At 39.8% G+C, this 13,983-nt stretch overlaps 1 protein-coding gene across 1 annotated transcript in view; it reads left to right on the top strand.

Moving 5' to 3' along the window:
• galnt1 (UDP-N-acetyl-alpha-D-galactosamine:polypeptide N-acetylgalactosaminyltransferase 1) overlaps positions 1 to 7,296 on the top strand; it is a 154,136-nt gene extending 146,840 nt beyond the window's left edge. Inside the window, exons 9-12 of the mRNA XM_043690049.1 lie at positions 367 to 506; positions 3,205 to 3,303; positions 4,181 to 4,315; positions 5,913 to 7,296. Of these exons, the coding sequence (XP_043545984.1) occupies positions 367 to 506; positions 3,205 to 3,303; positions 4,181 to 4,315; positions 5,913 to 6,059 (521 nt within the window). The 3' untranslated portion in view covers positions 6,060 to 7,296. The remainder of the gene's footprint in view (positions 1 to 366; positions 507 to 3,204; positions 3,304 to 4,180; positions 4,316 to 5,912) is intronic.
• The last annotated feature ends 6,687 nt before the right edge of the window (positions 7,297 to 13,983 follow it).

Genomic DNA, 13,983 nt, shown 5'->3' with positions numbered 1-13,983 from the left:
GTTACAGAAGAAATTGATCACTCCCTTATCTCCCTCTCTACCCCATCACTCTTGAAATAACATTTTTAGAATGAATATTCAGAGATTGATAGAGAATGTTTGTCTTGCCAAGGGCCCAAAGCATTCTTATGTTTTTTTTTATTTCATGTCAAAATTTGAAACATAATTTGAATGTAACTTTGCTTCAAAATTAAGAAATAAACTGCATAGTTGCTAGAAGTCTGAAACAAAATAGATAAGTCCTGGAAACATTCAACAGGCCAGTTAGTATTGATGGATAAGAGATGAATTAGTCATTTGGATGGAATTGTCTTCAAGTGAGTCATTTGTTTCATGATCTACAATACTTTGATTCTAATTTAACAGGTGTTACCAAGGTTGAATATGGAGATATAACAGCACGCAAAACATTAAGACAAAAGCTGTCATGTAAACCTTTCTCTTGGTACCTGGAAAATGTTTACCCTGATTCTCACATTCCACGACATTATTTCTCTTTGGGAGAGGTACAAATTATAGTTTAATTTTAAAAGTGATTGTAGTCTTATAAGTAATACATTGCTTTCTTCAAAACTAACCTGTGCTCATTTTTCATTGACCAGTTGCCATTATTTGAATTTTCATTGTACATTTATTGAATATTGTGGAATGATGATAATAACTGCTATTTTGTAGTGATTTTTGCATATTATCAAATTTTTTGTTCCTCATCTAAAGTTCCTTCAATTCTAATGCAATTGCCCTCCCCATGTTGTTTTGTATTTTTAATTTTTCAACGTTTTTCATGTTTTAAAGAAACATTCTTGCCTGCTTTGATGTAACATTTAACTTCCTCATGTTATTTTTAATAAAACCTTTCTAACTTTCTTACTTTCTTTTCATAGATTTAATTTATTCATTCTACTGCCTATTTAGTTACCTGTGAAACAATTTCAAAGCTTTTCACCCATTGGTGACTGTTTGTGTGGAGTTTGCACATTCTCCCCATGTCCACGTGGGCTTCCTCAGGGTGCTCCAATTTCCTTCCACAGTCCAAAGATGTGCAGGTTAGGTGGGTTGACCATACTAAATTGCCCATAGTGTCCAAGGATGTGTAGGCTAGGTGGAATAGCCATGGGAAATGCAAGGTTACAAGGATAGGGTAAGGGGTTGGTTCTGGGTGGGAGTCTGTGTGGACTCAATGGCCCAAATGGTCTGCTTTCACACAAAAGGGATTCTATGATTTTATTTGATCCCTATTTGGTATTTCTGTTCCCTCAATTATTTCAATCTTTTTCATAGCTGTAACCTTTCATTCCTGTACCATTTATGCCATACTCTTTCCACATAATTCTGCCATACTTCACGGAGTAATGCCCAAAATTACATCCAGTACTGCAAGAATGACATAAGTTCTCTTCAAACTTAATATCACTTCCTCTTGCTCTTTCACTTATCAGAGATCTGTATCCTTTCGCTGCACTTTTTTCCAATGTGTTTTCACAGCTCTCCACATATGTCACCTATCTACTCAATCTTCTAATTAGTCTTTCCTCTCCCTGTAATTTCTTGTATTCTTCATTACGTTTTCTAATTTGATATCGCTATCAAGCTTTCATATCATTCATCCTGTGTCTCTTTCTAAATTGATGATAAAATGAAAATAAGAGGTTCTATTACAGATCTCTTGGTATGCTACTCCCTACTCATCCAAGAGATTTTTAATGTATGCTGTCAATTTTAAGGAAGTGGATTTATGTTACAAAAATGTTGTCATCAAGATTTCAGTAACGTATAATGGGTATGCAGCTGACAATTTTCTCGTGTATGTAAAGTGTGACAAATAACAGCAATAGTTAAAGATTTGTTCTTATTACACCGATTACACTGCAAGATAAGAAAATATTGAATGTGCACATTTATCAGCATATCTTCAACAAAGAAAAAGCACAAAAGTTGGGGTTTCTCATCCCTAGAAGTTAGGAAGGGCAGATTGGGCAGGCTATCATCTGGGAGATGCCTATAACCTTATCAGTTAAATCCTGGGAAGGAAGGTCAGTGATCAATCTTCTGAACCCATTACCAGTTAAGGCATTAAGGGCCCCATCCTGCCACTAGCCAGACTAATCAGGCAGGCAAAAGAATTAGCAACATACCCAACTGCTACAATGAGGCAGCTTCTCTGCTGGGTTTGGGAGAATGCCTTGATTGACTCTGTATGGGAACAATTGAGGCACAGGTGAGATGATAGGGGATGGCCACTGATAGCCATTTACCTCTGATCCTCCTTCCCTCAAAGAGTGACTTCTTGTGTTAGTGTCACTGTGCAGTCAGTAAATGGGCCTTTAAAGAACACTTCTCCTCACAGTGGCTGTGGGCCTCTAATTAGCCAGCAGCTTCAGGCAGAGTAGGGCATAGCTGCCCAAGGAAGTGACTGACTGAGATGTCCATCAGGTGACAACTTAGGTGCCTGGCATTTGACCCAGCGGACTTCCTCATGAGTCAGTGTTAGGAGCTTCCTATTGATAAAGACATCCACTCCCTCACATTAACTTAAGAAGGAAAATTTGTGGCCAGACTAAATTGTTGATTACTCAACAGAAAATTTTATTTTGTCTTTACATATTTTGAAGGAATTGCTCTATATTTACAACATTAAAATGAATCCAAATTTTCTTTAGAATGATCGTTGGAAAATTATCCACTGATTTTAAACTGAAGAATGAAAATGACACTAAGCTTTAAACTGTAAGCAATTGTTATAGCAATCTTTGTTTCCTCAATACGAGAACCTACCACACTTTCTTTGCTCCTTTCCTTTGGTTAGTTTTTGACCTCATTCCTGAAAACATTACTCCTTGCTATGATTTAGTTTGAGCCAAGGTAGGGAATTTTAGAAAGCTATTTAATCACAGCAGTTAGAGCTGAGTTTAACCCATTGTTTGTACACTTCCAACATGAGTCATTCCACAGTAATCAGCAGCAGAAACACCACCAATTTGGCATTTCGTAGACCAGGAGTTGAGGCCAAATGCCATAATCCGCCCTAAATGAGATCTGTTAATTTTAGCGTAGATCAATAATTGAACCCCGAACCTTCCTGTTTGATGCTGATCAATCACTGTTTTACCAAGAGGAGACACTATGGAATTGTACGTTTTCAAACATATCTTCATTGACTACTGCAGTCTGATTTTTTTTTTAAATTACATCTTTTGTTTTTAGATCAGAAATGTGGAGACAAACCAATGCCTAGATAATATGGCAAGAAAAGAAAATGAGAAAGTAGGAATATTTAACTGTCATGGTATGGGAGGCAATCAGGTGAGTTGCTTTTTGCTTATTTATGCTTGGATCAGTGTTCAAAAATTAGATTGACTTAAGTAATTAGTAGCTGTTGAAGATCAATATGTAATTTGATTTAGAAGCAGGTACTCTACTAGCTGTACTGCTGAACTACATTTGGCACTAAAAACTACTTTCTGTACCACTCTAGTACATATATTGTGAAAGGCCTTATTTTTCGTCTGAGGTTCCTGATGCTGATGGCTGCATGAATTTTGAAGCTGTGTTTAGCCTTTCCAGGGGCATTTAGTGAATTTAAGAGCTTCCAGGTGCATATGCTGTCACAATCCTGAAATGAAAGTGACTCCGCGTGGGTGCTTTTGGAGAGTAGGGTATAGATTGGAAAATGTGAGCTTGATATCAAAGCCTAAACACATTCTGTAAACCAATAAAGTGAATTGTCAATCCAGAATTACCACTGACAAAAGTATCTCTATAGTTTGACTGTTATTTAGAAATCCAACAACTATAGTGAATCATTGCATTAAAATGTTGGTAGATCATTAAAGCTGTCTGCTTCAAGCTTGTAATTTGGTTATCTATTCAGTCAAGGCATTTCCTTAATCAGAGAATTACTGAACTTTCACAGGATAGAAGGAAGTCTTTCAGCCCATCACACCTATGCTGGGTCTCTAAATAAGCAATGCAGTATTCCCTTGCTTTCTCCCCATGACACTACACACTCTTCTTTATCAGATAATTGTATATTTTACTGACTGAGGGGGAAAAGGAATTTTCTTCATCAGTAAAATTACTTAGCTGAAGTCTTTTTGAAGCATAGCAATGATGTATTTTCTGCACATTTGAAACTTTATTATGCTTACAGACTTAATAGTACTCTTTTTTCACTCATTAGGTGTTTTCCTACACTGCAAACAAGGAAATTAGAACTGATGATTTGTGCCTCGATGTTTCCAAGCTTAACGGTCCTATCATGATGTTGAAGTGCCATCATCTGAAAGGGAATCAGCTTTGGGAGCATGATCCTGTAGTAAGTGTTTTTCATGAAAACTTTAGCTTCCAAACAAAATTTTTTTTTTTTTCAAATTCTGTGTTAGTTGCATAAAGGTAATGGTATCAACAAAGTTAAACTTAAATTAAATAAAAAGACCAAGTTTGATTCTCACAGATTCAGGTCGTAGTTGAATTGTAACTAAATTCCATTAATTGAAGATCTATGTTGTGTGGAAGTAGTTTCACAACTGCAAAAATGTCAGGTATCCATGACCATAGTTTATGTGGTGTCTAACCTACCATCTCTTGCTTAGAAACTGCTGCTCTCTGGCATCATCCCTGCTGCTCTTGTCCATATTGGAGCAAGAATTGTTAGGAAAAGGCACTGGTTGAGGCTCTTCTAAAAGCTAAATTCTGGATCACTATGTGCTTCACTCAGCCACAACACACTGTCCCTGATCACAGGTGAAATTTGATGTAATTAATCTAAGGGGTGTGTTTGCTTCCTGAAACATTGTCCAGATACCTCTCCCACTCCTTTATGTATTGCAGTGTCAACAGAGTCGATCTCACTAAAGTTCCTTGAGCAGCCACCAGTTGTTGCAGTTGTGGCTATCGTGGATTGCACTCACATTCACCAGTTCCCACAAACTACAGCTACAATCCATCTGCCCTGTCATCTCTATTCCAATTAATTAATTTGGATATTGAATATCTTACGTATTTCCTAACCGAATTCCCAGCTGCAATAATATTATCTGATTTAAAATACTTGACCAGTTAAAAGAGACATAGAAAAATTGCCCACCAATCATGTACCTATTTTCCTGTGACATTACACTGGCTCTGACAGAAACAAGAAGATGGAACTCTCTTCTGGTTTTAATCTCATGCTGCTACTGCCTTTCTCACGTGGGTCTGCACTTCTCTTTATGAAGCTGCTGGCCCATACATATCTGTCACTGTTTGAGAAGCTGCTGACCCCATTCCTGTGTCTGTCTGTCTGTCTCTCTCTGTGTCTCTGTGTCTTTACATTTTCTATTTACATTTCCTAATGTTCTCACTTGTATTTTACTTCTCATTTTGCTTTGCTATACTGTATATGGATGCTCAGCTATGTCTGAATTTCCGTTGTCCCATGACCACTCATCATTAATGTATTTCTGTATGATCCTATATTGATGATAATTGAAACCCATCTTCTTGCTCCCTATAAATTTTAGAGAGGTCACTCTTTTCATTTTGCCTTTTAACATGATCATTAATTTAAAAGTCATACTTGTCTGGCCCGAGTTGCTGATCTTGGGGATATATTTATCATAGGCATCATTTTTCATTTAAAGATATTCCCTACTAAAATGTTAATTAATATTCTTTTCCTTCCTTTGGTTGTTCCCTTATTTCTTTGAATTGAAGATTTTTAAAAATAGATGCCTGGTCTTATCTTCAGTATATTTAAATGCAAGATCATGTAGCCATGACCTCTTGTGACTTAACCACATCTGTTTCTCTTACGTTTTCAGAATTAACCACTTGAATGTTACCATGTTATAGTGCTTAGCTGAATGAGTAGAATATTTTAGATAGTTGCAATAGATCTGAGGGTAACAAGATTTTATTTTTTTTCTCCCCAGAAGCTGACACTAGTACATGTGAACAGCAACCAGTGCTTGGATAAATCTACAGAGGCAGACAGCCAAGTACCCACCATGAAAGATTGCAACGGGAGCCGCTCACAACAGTGGATTCTGCGTAATGTCACGCTCCCTGAGGTTTTCTGATGGATCAGCTCTGAAGATTTAATGGGCTACCTCTGTGCACCTTACTGCTAGATTTGTACTTAAAATGAACTTTTATTTTAGCAGCTAATAGGTTCCTCCTCTGAGCATGTGGACTCATTTTGAAGGATGTTCAATACAAAACTTTTTGTTCATAGAACTGCATTCCTCCTTCATGGTTTGAGACTACAGACTTTGGGGAAACTGTGCACACTGATGTTTACATTGTTTCTAACTGAATTAAAAAGGGGAAAGTGGGGCTGACAAGATTGTTTAAATCTCAATGAACGTACTTGCACTGTTCATTAAGCAAATATGGTTTAATCTAGGAAATGGTCCCAATATATCACTTTTTTTGTGTCAGTAAGTATATCATTGTAATTTAATTGCACAATTGTATTGTCTGAATTTGGGGTTCTTCACCCCCAAAATGCCCAAAATATCTCCAAACATTTTGTTTTCTTCGTGGTAACAAATATTACATAATATCAGAGCAAGAGTACAACGAATATATATCAAACATGCATTTAAATCACTTTTTTATGAATAAAAATCTATTTAACAGGGACAGAATTGATGAAAAAAATTAATATCACAATTATGATAACTTTAATTTTGTGTAGATTTTTATACCTCAATGAAGAATTAACCAGTTCTGATTTACAAATTGTGAACATTCGGTTTTGTTTGCATCAGCAGTTTTAGTTAATCCTTGATATGGCGTAAAAAAAGTAGAGGCCACCTAGAGACAAGCAACTCTTAAATCGATTTTTCTTCAGTTATCTTACTTCATTTCAGTTCCTCCATAATTTCTCACCGTGGTATTGCTGTTAAATCTTGTTCTTTTGGCTCCTTCCCGAAATGTCCACCAAGACCTGCTGCTATGAACGAGTCATTTTACTAACCAGCTTCTGAAAGACAGTGAATAAATGTTTCTGTATAGTTTGGCTTTGTATTCTTGATGAATCATGCATTCGCTCATAATGTTAGGAATGTGTGTATCCTAGGTTCTGTTGGGTGTAGATTTTTTTTCTCCTTTTTATGTATTTTTGGTTTAAAAGCCAATTAAATTCTCTATAATAAATGCTCATTCATCAGTGGACTGAGCTGCAGCTGGGGGTTTTGCAGGAAGAATTCTTCACTCTGTCCTTCCATTTTACCACTTCATCATTTGCATAACTACACTAGATTCTGTGAAATACTGGTGTTTGCTTTTTTCCTAATAAAATTTTGAAAACAGTTCAGTTGTGTGTTTGTTACCTATTCATATCAGACAGCAATAAAATACCCAATTTATACAAGTTCTGTGTTAACTTTATTTTGAGACTTTTTTCCTGCTTTCTGTCCTTTCCTAAATGCACTCATTCTTTGTGAAAAGTTAAATGGATTCCAGCTCCCTTCGGTTAGCAATATGAAAGCAAAATACTGCTTATGTTGGAACTGTTCAGCCAATTAGGCAGTATTTGTGTGGAGAGAAACAGTACCATTCTTCCAACTTATTTTTCATGTAAACCCCTCAGGTGAGTATTGCCATCCCATTTGACTTAAAAAGAACTCCTGGTCAAAGCCAGGTTTGTCTTACCAAGCCATTCACTCTCAATGTACAGTAAGTGATCACTAAAAATTATTCAGAGATCCTTCCTGTGCAACAGTTGAAGAAAATTTCAACACCTCAATTGCCAATCCAGCTAACTCCACAAAAATTAAATTGAACAGGGGCTCTTAATCAATTTTTTTTATTTTCTTGTCCATTCTTAGAGTCCTAGATATATACTACATGGAAACAGACCCTTCAGTCCAACTCATCCATGCCAACCAGATATCCTAACTTAACCTAGTCCCATTCGCCAGCATTTGGCCTATATCCCTGTAACCCTTCCTGTTCAATACCCATCCAAGATGCCTTTTAAATGTTGTAATTGTACCAGCCTCCACTACTTCCTCTGGTACTCATTCCATACACCTGCCATTCTGTGTGTGAAAACATTGCCCCTTAGGTGCCTTCTGGATCTTTTCCCTCTTACCTTGAACCTATGGCTTCTAGTTCTAGACTCTCCTTTTCCCTCTTGATTTTATAGACATACATAAGGTCACTCCTCAGCAACTCAGGGGGCCTCCAACTCATAGTCCAGAACCCCATGCCACCCAGTTCTGCCTCACCCAAAATTCACAAACCTGACTGCCCCAGTCGACCCATCATCTCAGCCTGCTCCTGCCCCATGGAACTTATCTCTGCATACCTTGACACTGTCCTGTCCCCCTTGGTCCAGGATCTCCCCACATATGTACGAGACACCAGTGACACCCTCCACCTCCTCCAAGTTCCCGGCCCCCAATGCCTCATCTTAACCATGGATACCCAATCCCTGTACACATCCATTAGCCATGACTATGTCCTCCAAGCCTTCCATTTCTTCCTCTTCCGCTGACCCAACCAGTACCCTTCCACCAATACACTCATTCGATTGGCTGAATTGATCCCCACCCTTAACAATTTCTCCTTCGAATCCTCCCACTTTCTCCAGACCAAAAGGGTAGCTATGGGCACCCACATGGGCCTAGTTATGCCTGCTTCTCTTTCAGGTACGTGGAACAATCCAGCGTCTGTAGCTACACTGACACCATTCCCCACCTTTTCCTCTGCTCAATGACTACTGGCACCACCTCGTGCTCCCATGAGGAGACTAAACAGTTCATCAACTTCACAAATACCTTCCACCCTGACCTCAAGTTTGCCTGGACCTTCTCAGACATTTCATTCTTTCCTGGACCTCTCAATTTCTGGTGACCAACTCAAGGCAAATATCTACTTCAAATCCAGCAACTCCCACAGCTACCTGGACTACATTTCCTCCCACCCTGCCTCCTGTACAAACGCTATCCTTTACTCCCAGTTCCTCCGCCTCCACTGCAAGTGCCCAGGAGGACCAATTCCACCATAGAACATCACAGATGGCCTCCTTCTTCAAGGACTGCAGTTTTCCCTCCCGCGTGATCAACAATGCCCTCCAGTGCATCTCCTCTACTTCCCACACTCTGCCCTTGAGCCCCACCCCTCCAATCGCAACAAGGACAGAACACCCCTAGTCCTCACCTTCCACCCCCCCAACCTCTGGATACAACACATCATCCTCTGCTATTTCTGCCACTACAAGCAGACCCCACCCCTAGAGATATACTTCCCTCCCCATCCCTATCTGTGTTCCACTGAGACCATTCTCTCCATGAATCCCTTATTAGGTACACACCCCCACCAACCCCACCCTCCACTCTTGGCACCTTCACCCCCTCACCTCCATCCAAGGCCCCAAAGGATCCTTCCACATCTGACAAAGATTCTCCTACACCACCACATATATCAACTACTGTGCCCATTGCTGTCAATGTGGTTTGGGGGGACAGGACGCCAACATGCACACACGAAACAACTCCACCACCCTGTGGCCAAGCATTCCAACCCTGCCTTCTCACTCTGCCAACGACATGTAAGTCCTGGGCCACCTCCTCACCCCACCAAACCCTAACCACCTGACACCTGGTGGGAGAATGCCTCATCTTCCACCTTGGGACACTCCGAACCACGTGGGTTCAATGTCAATTTCAACAGTTTCCTTATTTCCCCTCCCCCACCTTATTCTGAGATCCAACCCCCTCATTCCTAATGAAGAGCTTATGCTGGAAACATTGATTCCCCTGCTCCTCAGATGCTGCCTGACCTACCATGCTTTTTCAGTGCCACACTTTTTGATTCTGCATCTACAGTCCTCACTTTCTCCCAGTTGATTACCTGCTGCACCTGTGTTTCATGCAAAAATATCCCCAAGTCCCTTGTCTCTGCAGTTTTTCTCTATTTAAATAATAGTTATTTTGTAATAAAACTAACAACTGCCGAGGCTGAAGATCTGAAACAGAAACAAATGCTGGCAAAACTTAGCAGGCAGGTCTAGCAGCATCTACGGAGAGAAAGCAGAACTGAGTGATGAGTTGCTGGACTCGACATTAACTCTGCTTTATCCCCACAGATGCTGCCAGACCTGCTGAGTTTCACCAGCAATTTGTTTTTGTTGTGTTCTTTCCAAAAAGAAATTTACATTTTCCCACATTATGTTTTGCCCACTGATTTAATGCATCAAATCTTTCTGTAAACTGTTTGTGTCCCTTTGCACACTGCCTTTCCACCTATTTGGTGTTGTCTGCAAATTTGGCTAAAGTACATATACTTACTTCCTCCGATTCACTGATTTGTAAACAGTTGTGGTCTCAGCAATGATTGCTGTGGAACCCCACTGATCACAGGTTGCTAAACAGGAAATGGAATCAATAGAATGAAAGCTGTTTCCTGCCATGAGCTAATTCCCTATCCACACCAATAATCTAATCTTTAACTCCTCATATGACTTAAATATTTGTGAGGTACCTTGTCAAATACCTCTGGAGATCCAAATACAATAAGTCTGCTCGTCACCTCAATCTACTTTCGTTGAGACTTCTATTTCCATCTGGACACTCTGCCTTCTTTTTATGTGGAAAATTTTAACAACTTTGCTTTCAATTTTTTTTTACTGTTCTGTTACATTCACAAGGTCCATCTTTGATTCTTCTTGTCCTTAACGTCATTATTTCCATTTTTGTATATAATTGTCAATCAATATTCATTATGAATTCAATACTACTCAGACTATAATTCCTCACATCCCGCTTCCTTAAATCTCTCCCGCAGTTTCCGTCTTCTCCATTCATGTTCTGATTATACTAGTATGCCATCAGTTCTGATAATCTTCCTTCAGTCTCAAATAAGATTCTTTCTCTTTTCTACCCCTCCCTCCCCCCCCACCCCACTTTGAATTCAATGGATGCTCTTCTGTCATTTCTGCTGCTTCCAACACCACACACCTCATCCAGTCCCTTGTCAGCATTACAAAAGCATTGTTGGCTCTGTGACATCCTTGGCGCAAGTAAGGACTGCAGATGCTGGAGATTAGAGTCAAGAATGTGGTGCTGGAAAAGTACAGCAGGTCAGGCAGCATCCGAGGAGCAGGAGAATCCACGTTTCGGGAAAAGCCCTTCATCAGGAAGGGTGACATCTGTGACCCATTCCCTTCCCATGACACTTTTCTACACAAGCAGGAGATGCACTATATGCCCCTTTATCTCCCTCCTCCTTGGCACCAAGCAGTCCTCCTAAAAGAAACTGTAATTCACTTGTACCTTCAAATCAGTATTGTATATTTGCTGCTGACCTTGTGCTATTCTGTAAAGTAGGGAGAGCAAACACTGCTCAGGTAATCACTTTGTACAGTATCCTCATTTAGGGAGCTAAGGTTTCCAATCGGCTATCACTTTAATTCTCCACTCTAATTGCTCCCACTCTGAACAGGTTAGAAAGATCAGAGATGTTTTTACACACTTCTGGAACTTGAACCCATGCCTCTGGTTCAATGTTGGACCACTACCACTGTGCCACAAGAACCCCACTCTGATCTTTCTAACCTTGATCTGCTAATATTCCAATAAATCTCAGTACAAACCTGAAGAACAGCATTTTAGGCATGACACTACATGACTACACCTTGCTGAATCAACATCTGAGTTTGGCAATTTTAAATCGTCACCTCTTCTCCTATTGTATTTTCTTTCTCTTCGGTTTTTGTGCTTCTCTTTTGTCAGAGCAGTTGTTTGTGACGTAGCCATTCACGCTGCCTCTAGGCATATTTTTGTTACTTTTCCTGATTATCCTTGATAAATCGTGCACATACATTGTGCTCTTTTGTTGCTTAATCTCTTCTTCTTTAAATGGTATCAGATACCTTTCCTTGTTATTCATGTACTCCCCAACACCACTCCCATTCATTCACTTACTACCTACTTTTTCCAAATCTAAAAAAGGATCTTCACCCCGAAACTTCATTAGCTCCATTTTTGTCTCTCAAAGTGTTTCCACATCTGATTATTTTGAACACTTTCTGTTTTTATTTCCAGCATCTGTACTGTTGAATCTATTAGTAACCTACTTATTGTTGTACATATTATTGTTGCTTAGTAGTCATAACTCTTGCAATTTTATGGTACATTTAATGATCAATGGATGTCTCTTTGCTTTACAGCTAGTGTAGTACTTTAAGACTCGTCACTGTTGCATTAAAGGGAATGCACTGCAGCCAATTAGTTCACAACAAGCTTCCACCTTCATGTGATAGTGACTACAGAATTTATTTTTATGCTGCTGACATAATTATTGGCCACAACACCAGTGATAACTCTCTCTCTTCCTTCTTGATAATGCAATGGGATCTTTTGCTTTCACCAGCAGGGGCAAGTGGGCCTTCAATTTAATGTCTCATCAAAATGATGGCACCTTGCCATTCAAAACATCAGCCTTGATTTTTGTATTCCATTTCATAACATTCTCACATCGAATTACAAGGTTATCAACTGAGTCACAGTCAACACACTGGGCTGCATGATGATCCCCTCATACAAAAGAAAAGTTTGGTGTACATATTGGGACAAGAGTAGTTTCCTGAATTAGCTTTAGCTGTCCAAAAGACTTGAGAAGACCTTTCCAGTTTTCCCTCAATTGGACCTTAATCTTTTCCAACAGATAATGTGGCTTTTGTGTGGGGTCCCTTGGAGAACATTATTTTGTAATACAGGAGGCAAGAAAAGTGTATGAATCAGCTCAGAATTCAGGCTAATGATGTGAGCTATACCTGAGGTGGGACCTTAGCCCCTTGTCTTCTGGTATTTTATCCGAAGCTGTCTCCTTGGCATATTTCTGTCAGCGGTGGTTTGCTGTTGTTTTCCACTTTCAGGAACAAGGCAGGGAGGCTGCTCAGCCGGAACAAGAATTAAGACCATACTATTGATGTAATTCTAAACTATGTGCTAGTTTTACAGCTAATGAAGCAAACCATCTCCCTCTAAATTTCTCATGAGCTATATAATTAAGATAATAATATTTAACAGAAGCATCCAAGCAGAAAGACAGGAGAAAACCCACAAGTACAGTCTGTCCCTTATACCTGCAATGTCTTCTGAGGACAAGGAGATGGTCACTAAAATGTAAAGTGACACAGGTGGGCAGAGCACGGATGTGAGCAGTGGTAAATATATATGCAAAAGAAAACCAAAGAGCAATTTTACAATATAGCAGGTAAGTGATTGGTTCATGAGTAAATACCATTTTATTGTGCTCTGTGCTTTTGAAAGAGGGTTATACACACAGCTGAAAAACTTATTGTTACTTCAAATTAAAAACTTAAACCAGATAACTAAATAAACTAATTAAATTATAAAACAAATGATTGATAGAAGAATTGTAGCAGAGTTGAGGAGAAATTCCTTTCACCCAGAGGACATTGAAATTCACTGCATAAATGGGGAGTTGGAGCCAGAAACACTCATTATAAAGTATTTGGATATGTACTTGAAGTGGCCAAAGCTGCAGATCAAAAGCTGGCGCATCTCCACCCTCAGACCCCACCCCTCCAACCGTAACAAGGACAGAAGGCGCCTGGTGCTCACCTTCCACCCTACCAACCTTCGTATAAACTAAATCATCCGCTGACATTTCCGCCACCTCCAAAAAGACCCCACCAAAAGGGATATATTTCCCTCCCCACCCCTTTCCACCTTCCGCAAAGACTGTTCCCTCCGTGACTACCTGGTTAGGTCCACATCCCCCTACAACCTACCCTCCCATCCTGGCACCTTCCCCTGCCACCGCAGGAATTGCAAAACCTGCACCCACACCTCCTCCCTCACCTCCATCCAAGGCCCTAAAGGGGCCTTCCACATCCAGCAAAGTTTTACTTGCACATCCACCAATATCATTTATTGTATCCGTTGCTCCCGATGCGGTCTCCTCTACATTGGGGAGACTGGACGCCTCCTAGCAGAGTGCTTTAGGGAACATCTCCGGGACACC

Source organism: Chiloscyllium plagiosum, chromosome 5, assembly GCF_004010195.1.
Source record: "Chiloscyllium plagiosum isolate BGI_BamShark_2017 chromosome 5, ASM401019v2, whole genome shotgun sequence".
NCBI lineage: Eukaryota > Metazoa > Chordata > Chondrichthyes > Orectolobiformes > Hemiscylliidae > Chiloscyllium > Chiloscyllium plagiosum.
The sequence above is the reverse complement of the archived record's forward strand: the minus strand, read 5'-3'. Positions and strand labels throughout refer to the sequence as shown.